Raw genomic sequence first — 8878 nt, 5'->3', positions numbered from 1 at the left:
TCTTGTAAGAAGACTAGAAGGAAGAACAACTCATATTCTGGTTCATGTCTAGTTCTCCCTCTACCGAGGCTCTTCTGAGATTTGGTGGGGGCCTTGTCTTGTATGTTGAGATGACTGACCTAGTTGTGAAGAGTTTGTGGTGTCCTTAGTCATCTATTTGTCGAGTTGGTTTGTGTCACTATGTTAGAGGCATCACACTCAACCTCAAATGTCTTAGCAAAGTTGGGAAGTGTTAAAATGGGTGCCTTGGTTAATTTGTCTTTTAAGGTTTCAAAAGCATTTGCTTGTTCTTGGTCTCATTTGAACACTACATCCTTCTTTACTATCTCATTGAGAGGTGCAACAATAATACTAAAGTCTTTCACAAATTTTCTATAGAAACTAGCTAATTCATGAAAGTTTCGTACTTCACTAATATTGGTGGGTGTAGGCTAATTTTTAATTGCTACCACCTTTTTTCATCAACATGCACCCTTTGGGAACTCACTACAAACCCTAGGAAGTCTATATGGTCTATGGCAAAGACACATTTTTCCGGATTGACATACAACTTCTATTGCCTAAGGGTTTCTAAAACTTGCCTAACATGCTCTTTATGGTCTTCTATGGACAAGCTATAGATAAGGATGTTATCAAAGTAGACTACTACAAACTTGCCTATAAAAGGTCTTAAAACATGATGCATAAGTCGCATGAAGGTGCTTGGAGCATTGGTTAAGCCAAAGGGCATGACTAACCACTCATAGAACCCAAACTTGGTCTTAAAAGAGGTTTTCCATTCATCTCCCAGTTTAATCCGGATTTGATTATACACACTTTTAAGATCAATTTTGGTGAAGATTTGAGACCCATGTAACTCATCCAACAAGTCATCTAATCTAAGGATGGGATGCCTATACTTGATGGTGATGTTATTTATTGCACGACAATTCATACACATCCTCCAACTCCCATCCTATTTAGGGACAAGAATCACATGCATAACACAAGGAATCATGCTATCTTGGACCCACCCCTTAGTTATTAACTCCTCAACTTGTTGTTGAATTTCTTTGGCCTCGGTTGGATTGGTTTTATATGCTGGTCTATTTGGTAAAGAAGCCCCCAGTATAAAACCAATTTGATGTTCAATGCCCCTTAAAGGAGGTAATCCTTTGGGAGGCTCTTGGAACACATCTTGAAACTGCTTTAGCAAAAGATCCAAACATTTAGAACTATCTACCGCCGACTCAATCTTAAGGTTTTTCTTAAGATAGGCTATAAAGATAGCCTTGTGAGGTAACATTACCTTTTTGATCTCTTTGGAGGAAACGAGAAGGCTTTTCTTAACACTCTTTTTTTTCATTTTCTCTTTTCTCTTTCATTTTAACTTAGTCTTCATTTACCTCCTTTGGAGAGAGAGATTTTAATATGATCTTATGTCCTTGGAAAGTAAAAACAAAATTTATTAGTAAGGCCATCATGTAAATTTTTTCTATCAAATTGTCATAGCCTTCCTAAAAGAATGTGAGTGGCTTCCATTGACACAACATCACACAAAACCTCATCTTTATATTTCCAATTGAGAAGGCTACGAAGACTTATTTATTAATAATTATTTCTCCCTCTTCACTAGACCATTCGAGCTTGTAGAGCTTTGCGGGAGAGATGTTTGTTCATTATGTTATGTGACTAAGTGCATGTTGTGTGACAAAGGTAATGAATCTAATATATTGTCACATATTTAATAGGTACAAATTGTTGTTTTGTCAATAAATTATGTTATTTAATGCCACTTATTGTAAATTTGTTGTATACTTTCCTCTTATATATAGTTGTCCATAAGTTAATAAATTTGATTTGCTTTATTTCAAAATCTATTTATTCAATAATTTCATGTGTTCAAACATTTGTTTTCGAATTTTTATTCTCACATATAGATTTATATCTTTTCTTACTTACTGTCTCATTGAAAATGTGTTGAATTTTTCTTTTAATGAGTTTTCCATTCATAAGAATGCAATTACACTAAAATATTATTATTTTCCATGTCTCATTGTATTTTTCATTTTTTTTGCATCTAATTTTTATTTTTCTAACTATTTTAAATTCTTAATAATTTAAGAATTTATATTGTGGACGTGTTTTTTAATTCCATATTTTATATATCACCAAAAAATTTATAATTTAAATTTTTTCTTAATATTATAATTTAAAATTGAATTTTTTAATAAAAGTCCCGTGGGTATACATATATGATAAGAAGAGCAGGAGAGGAAGTAGAAGCACAAGATGTCTCGGGTTCTTCGCTCCCTTTTAACCTTAAAGCATCTCTCACTACCGTTCCGCTCTTTTGTTCCTCCCAAGTTCATTGTTCCTTTGAACCGGAACTTTTCTTTCATTTTCCCAACATCACTCTCTGTCAGATGCAACCACTCCAATCTCGTTGAACCATTCCCACCACTGCCACAAAATCCTCCAGGTTTATTCTTCAACTTAACTCCAAAATTCATCATTTTTCTTTGAAAACTCCGTCTAGAATAATGGATGGGTGTTTGTATTTTCAGTTACAAAATTTCCGCTAAGGGTGTACGCAGATTACTCCGTTTACACATCGAAGGGTGTTCTCACCTTGGCTCCTAAACCTCCGGGATTTGAATCAAAAGCCGTATGCTCTGATACCTGAGTTTCTGGTGTTTGTGTGTTTTAACGTGAGTGAGTGAAATGTTTAGTAATGGCAGAAGGTTTTGGTGTTTGTTTTTGCAGTCTGGGGCGTTTGGGGTGTCTAGGGAAGGTTATATGTTGCTCCAGTTTGCTCCTTCGGTTGGTACTGAAGAATCCATATATGATTGGAACCAAAAGCAGGTAACTTGAGATTCTTCTATTGACTCTAATACTTAAGGTCACTGTCATGGGGTTCACATCTTTGACAAAACAATATTATAATTCAGTTACTTAAATTTTTTGTTTAGTCCACTTTTTAGGTTCCTTAACTATGTTAAGATAATATTACCTGATCCTTTTAGTGAGTAATTAAGAAGACATCTCTATATGATGGAGATATTAAATTTTTCTACTATTATATTAGTCTTTTACAATGATACCGATATAACCATGATCGTCCTCGTGAGGGAACACATCTTCCGACTCGACTACCGTGAAACCGAAGGATAGGGTTGAGGATTGCTCTGACTTCTTTGTGTCCAAGGACATCACAACTTGGGAATAGCATTTTTGGTTGGATGCTGAGGCGTCTCCTCCAGAGAATCCTCCCACAATGGTATTCAGATCTCTGAGGACTAGAGCCTCATGGTTTAGTTCTTGGTTGTTCTCGAGGTACTTAGTCAGGAAACCCTCCTTCACCATCTTCGAGAGTTGTTCATGTGAACGTGCCCATGAGCATCTTGCATCGAACGACGATCGACCGTCCAAGATGATCATTTGAGCCCTAAATTCTTTTAGGTGGCTCTCGGGATCTTCTACGCAAGAAAAGAGGGTAATTTTTGGCTTGATAAAATGGGGCGGTATCGGCTCTTCCATGATTTGATGTGAGAACGGTTTGGGGTCATCTCTTGAGGACATGTTTGGGGAGCGTGTCCGAACATTGCGTCGTTCATGTCTATGCATGTTTCTCCACAACTCCTTGTTTGTTTTGCGTAACTCCTCATTGGCCCGAGCATTCTCTTCCATAGTCCTTCGGGAGACTTCTATTTCTTCCATGAGACGCACTTGGTTGATTCACGTCTCTTCCTGTAGGCGATCTTGATGGGCTCGGGTTTTTTCCCTTAGCCGCTCTTGTTCGGCTCAGGACTCTTCTTGCAACCGTTCTTGTTTGGCTCGGGCCTCTTCCCTTAACCGTTCTTGTTCGTCTCAGACCTCTTCTCGTAGCCGCTCTTGCTCTCGTCGGTATTCCTCATTTTCCTGCTGAAGAACTCTTTTGGTCTCCATGATTTGTTGTAAAGCTGGGACCTCGTCTCCTTCGGGCACTTGCGCTCCCTGCCTAGTGTTCCTCATACCGTCAGGTTATTTGGCCCTTCGCGTCTGAGCATTTAGATAATTGATGGGATCGATTTTACCGATTCCCACGGTGGGCGCCAAATATTCTCGCCGACCGACTTGGATCGGGTCCTAGTGGTGGATTCTGGGCCAACCATTCAATGCTACTGCTTTGGGATACTTAAAAGTCCACTGTGAGGGGAGCTTCACCTGTTGACAAGACTGTGACGATCAACTCAGTAGAGCATATAAATATGAGTATAGTGTGCAATATCTGGAATAACACCTACCTCTGTTTAGGGTCTTGAGACCCTTCTGTAATACTCGTAGATCCTCCTTTAGGAGTTAGCAACCACAAAATCACAAAATAATCTGTTAATATATCCCCTTTATTTCAGGGGTATTGATAAGAAAAGCATCATCTCTGACGGTTTATATTTGTTAGAATCAAGATAAATATTTATGGCTTAACTGATTCAGTTATACTTTCAGTTCTTCTTTATGTTTATTGCTGCCTTTTAATGTATGTTCCAGCTGTTAGGGCCGACTCCTTTTGGGGCCATTGGGTCTATTATTATTTGGGCCAAGTTAACTATTTCGGTTTTTTAAGTAGGCCAAGATAGTATGCTTAAGTGCTTGGGTACGTCCGACTAGTACAGTAATTAAGAAGACACTTCTATATGATGGAGATATTAAATTTTTCTACTATTATATTAGTCTTTTACATTTTGGTTATCTTTCCTTATTAAGGTAGGTTTGGTATCTTGGTAAGATAAGTCAGTTTCCGAGAGTTACTCAGACATTTCTGCCATACTTAATGTTTTGGTTTCTCTAAAATGTAATGATTTGTTATGTATTCTTGTGAGTGTTCTACACCAAGTCCACTAATGAATTGTGTGGGTAAATACAACCTGTTAGACTGGAGAAATTAGCATATTGTCCCAGACCACCGTGTGTGCATGATCCCCAAGAATATTCATGTGACATAAGTTCAAAATTTTCAATTTACAAAAGAGAGTTAACCACACTCAATTATGTGTGACCAGGGTGATCCTGGACAAGTAATAATTTCTCATTAGATCTTGTTTAAAATGTAACTCACACAATTTAGATAAAGACAGTGGGGAGTGTTGCTCAGGAACTTAGGATTTCTCGGAAAACACAATCCCATTGGGTATACTTTAGGGGTTATGCCTGGGTGGTTCAAGATTCGTATGTTTTTGCTCTTCAAATGTACAAATGTGTTGTTGATATCGGTTTGAGTGATTGTTTAGAGGTTACACGGGTATGTAATCTTTGTGTGTGTCATTTTGGGGAAACTTGAGTTTTGATTAGTTGGAAATTATGCTAATTTAATGGATAATACTGGCAGTTCATTTGTTGTATGTAAGAAATTAGAGGTGGTGTTAAACAAAAAGAATGTTTTGGCAGAAATCTGTGCAGTGGTTGGACTTATTTCTGAATATAATCAACTTGAAGTTGAAGAAGTTCAGGACAAGACCAACTGAAAGGAAGGAAATTAAGGAAGTTTAAATTTTGTTTTTGAATGAGACTTAAATTAGACATTATCAAGTACATAAATTTTATTTATGGTCTCTTTTCTCATGCCATCCTATGATCCTATCACTAACAAGTAGCAACTCATCATAATATTTCATCGTTCATTGCATTGATGCTTTTGTATGTTTGCCATTGCCAGTTCAACCGATTGGTGTTTTATCTCTTCTTTGAGTACAAAATAAAGATATTATTTCATTGTTCCTTTAAGACAGTTTAGTTGTTAAAACTACCCATAATGACATAGGCAAGGAGTGTTCACAGATTCAATGTCAAACCTTGCAATGCACTATGCCTCCGTTTCTCTCTGGGCTTCTCTTAATAGGACCACTCGTGGGCTTCCCCCAAGGCCCATGGCCATTGAACCATAAAGAAAAGCACATGTGATTTCATTGGAATTTACGATTCTGTTGAACATAGAACATGAGGTAATTGTTCACTTTGCTTGAGTGCAGGTATTCTCACTTTCCGTTAGTGAAATGGGAACTGTAATTAGCCTTGGTGAAAAGGATTCTTGGGAATTTTCTCGTAAGAGTGCTAAGCCAAATAGGTATTTTCTTTCTCTGTGAATTCATCTGTATTAACTAATAAGTAAATCAGTGACCTCTGCACCTGTTGAGTTTTTGTTCTTTTTCGATTTATGCCGTAAGTAATGGCTGCTAAGATTTCATCGTTTAGAGAATTTTGAAAGTTGTATTGTTATGCAGCAATGGAATTGAAGTCAGAAAAGTTTTGAAGGTGGAGCCACTTGTGGATGCTACTGGTCACTCATTTAGCTTAAGTAATTCTCTTTATTCATAAACTTCTGTTGCTGTTATTGTGTCAATTTGATTTTACTTTCCTGCCATCTTGAAGTTGTTGGAATACTCTGCAACTTAGATTGATTCAGTTTACTGTTTTGTGTATCTGCTAATCGATATCTTAGTGATGCAATATTTTAACTGTAATTAGTCATTATGTACTCACTTTAAGTAATAATTTAGCTTAACCATTTTTAAGCCAATACCTGATATATAAAGGAAAAATATTAAATGCTGCAAATATTTACTTCAGTTCTGACTCTGTTATGCCAATTTCCTTAGGTGTTTATAAAAAACCTGCGACCATGGAGGAAATTGAGGAAAACATCTATCTCCCTGTTACAAGGGCACATCTAGCAGTTTTAAGGTCAATTTTCAATGTATGATTTCTTATTCTCTCTCTTTCCTCTAGTAGTTGAATATTCATTGCCATGATCCTATTATAATTTGGAATGAAAAATTCTTGGTTATGTTTATTGAACAAAGCGATATAGCATTTAGAAACAGGTGGTTGCACAACATTTTTTTTTTTTTTAGTGAATCCAATTTTCCTTTATGCAAGCTGATTCATATTTTGATAGTACTTTTGCTGCTTTTGTTTGCAGTATATCATGCCGTACCTTCTAGGTTGGAATGCCTTTGCAAGCACCGTAAAGCCAGAGGTATATAGTCAAGTAAACAGTGCCAACCCCAGATACAGTGCAAACAATGAACGGAAAAGATAGTGATCATTACTTCTGCATTTACTGTAGGCAGTTACACAACCCTGTGCTAACTTCTCAACTTTGACATTTGTTGAATCTTTTCATTCAGATATCATAAAATTGTTTGAGAAATTGAGTATCACTGTTACAATACTCATTTTTAATTTAATTATTTACTTATAATTTTTTTTGTATATCTTTCCTTTGTTTTTTGTGCTCTGGCACTTGCTTTCTTCTTTTGTTTTTTGAGTTCAATTAGAATGTATTGACAATGTAAATATTTCATCAAATCATGGATGAATAGATTCAATTTACCCTGTTCCTCAAATTTTTTTTTTTTAATATATTTTTCAAGTAAGAGCTAAACGTTGGGCTTCAAATTTGTTCTAAAGTCATGCCAAACCAAACTTTCGTAAAGAATATCAGACACAAAAAAGCATAGAGTATATCATATGGATAGTTAGATACTCGTAATGAGTGAGCCTAGTCTAAATCCAGTAATACAAAATGGTTCACATTCCTATCTGTTATTGAACCGATATATATTAGAAAAATAAATTCCTCTTCCACCATATTCTTCAACCATTTTAGGTTCCATAAAATTTCTTTCCTTCAAAAATCAAATTGCCCTTTTGGATAATGGTCAGTTGTTTATATTTAGTCATAGTATCTCAACTATAAAACACACCAATTTTGTGAGGTAAATCAAACGCGAGAAACATAAATATTGCAAAAGCTGAAGATGTTGCCAAAGATCTCAAAAGAAACGTCGCAGAGAATTTCGAATGCTGTAGAAATCTCACGAACGTTGCAAAAATTCCGTGCTATCTTCCTAGGTATCTCATCTCCAGATTCAAGTTTGTTGGAGCTCTTCACTGCTGCGGGATGGGTTTGCAGTGAATCTTCTCCGCTCTCTTTTTGGGAGGTTGAGCTGTTGGAATGAGAAGCAATAACGCTAAAATCGGATATGCAGCCACATACATTGTCTTTTCCCACCATATAAAAAAGGGTTTACCACGCCTCTTCAAGAATATCTCTCTCACGACTTCCTCTCTTCTTAAATTCTTTTCTTTTATTTTTTAATATTTCCGGTGTTCTGGATTCTTACTCTATAGGAGTTTACTTGCTAGTTACGATTCTCGGTATTACACGAGAAGTTTCTATTGTATCCAAGAGGACTTGCACAATACACCACATATAAGTCCTTACGAACAGTGATCACCCACACCTCAGGAAATCAACCTTGTTCATGTTTTTTCAGCCTTTTACTACAACTATAAGGACTTATGGCTGACAATACGAATAACAACAACAACTCTACACCGGAGACGTCAAACGTTGTTTTCGCAACACAAACCATCTTTGTGAAAATGTTTTCGGATGCTTCAAAAATTGAAATCTTCATTGGTTAGAATTTTCGACACTGGCAAGAATGCGTATCTACTCTGCTGGACATGTATGGAGTCGCTTATTAACTTATGAATTCTAAACCCGACTCTAGCACTTGAAGAAAAGATGAAAGAATGAAGAAAGCTTATGAAAAATGGGTAATGAAGCACGCCACTTGAAGTGGTGGGAGACTCTAAGATGAGTCGTGAAGAGCTGTCACTTGAAGTGCACAAACACCCAATATAAGACCCACAAAAAGAGAACACTCAAGACTCACTCAATACTTTGACAAAGTTTCTTTTCTATTCAAAATTCAATGTCCCCATACATGGAGGAAGACACCCTTTATATAGGAAGGAGTGACTTGGAGGGCAAGATGAGTGAAGGGTAGAATGAAAGGGGAGATGGCGACCTAGGGTTTGACTAAGGTGAAAACCACCCCTTAAGCATAGT

The 8878-nt window shown here is 36.6% G+C and overlaps 1 protein-coding gene across 1 annotated transcript; it reads left to right on the top strand.

Moving 5' to 3' along the window:
* The first annotated feature begins 2239 nt into the window (after positions 1 to 2239).
* On the top strand, positions 2240 to 7364 carry LOC137810791 (single-stranded DNA-binding protein WHY1, chloroplastic). The gene is made up of 7 exons (XM_068612230.1): positions 2240 to 2461; positions 2547 to 2647; positions 2746 to 2844; positions 5988 to 6082; positions 6240 to 6313; positions 6615 to 6712; positions 6938 to 7364. Exons 1-7 carry the CDS (start codon positions 2272 to 2274, stop codon positions 7055 to 7057), a joined length of 777 nt encoding a protein of 258 aa, XP_068468331.1. The 5' UTR covers positions 2240 to 2271; the 3' UTR covers positions 7058 to 7364.
* Positions 7365 to 8878: the final 1514 nt, after the last annotated feature.

This window comes from Phaseolus vulgaris, chromosome 2 (assembly GCF_051622355.1).
Source record: "Phaseolus vulgaris cultivar YP4 chromosome 2, ASM5162235v1, whole genome shotgun sequence".
Classification (NCBI taxonomy): Eukaryota; Viridiplantae; Streptophyta; class Magnoliopsida; order Fabales; family Fabaceae; genus Phaseolus; species Phaseolus vulgaris.
Note: the sequence above shows the minus strand (reverse complement) of the source record. Positions and strands in the feature narration are given on the sequence as shown.

Excerpts from the sequence above, each read along its gene's own strand:
- LOC137810791 (XM_068612230.1), top strand. The coding sequence starts at position 2,272 with ATGTCTCGGGTTCTTCGCTCCCTTTTAACCTTAAAGCATCTCTCACTA. Across the intron at positions 2,462-2,546 it reads ACTGCCACAAAATCCTCCAG|TTACAAAATTTCCGCTAAGG; the intron begins GTTTATTCTTCA and ends TTGTATTTTCAG. Across the intron at positions 6,083-6,239 it reads AAGAGTGCTAAGCCAAATAG|CAATGGAATTGAAGTCAGAA; the intron begins GTATTTTCTTTC and ends ATTGTTATGCAG.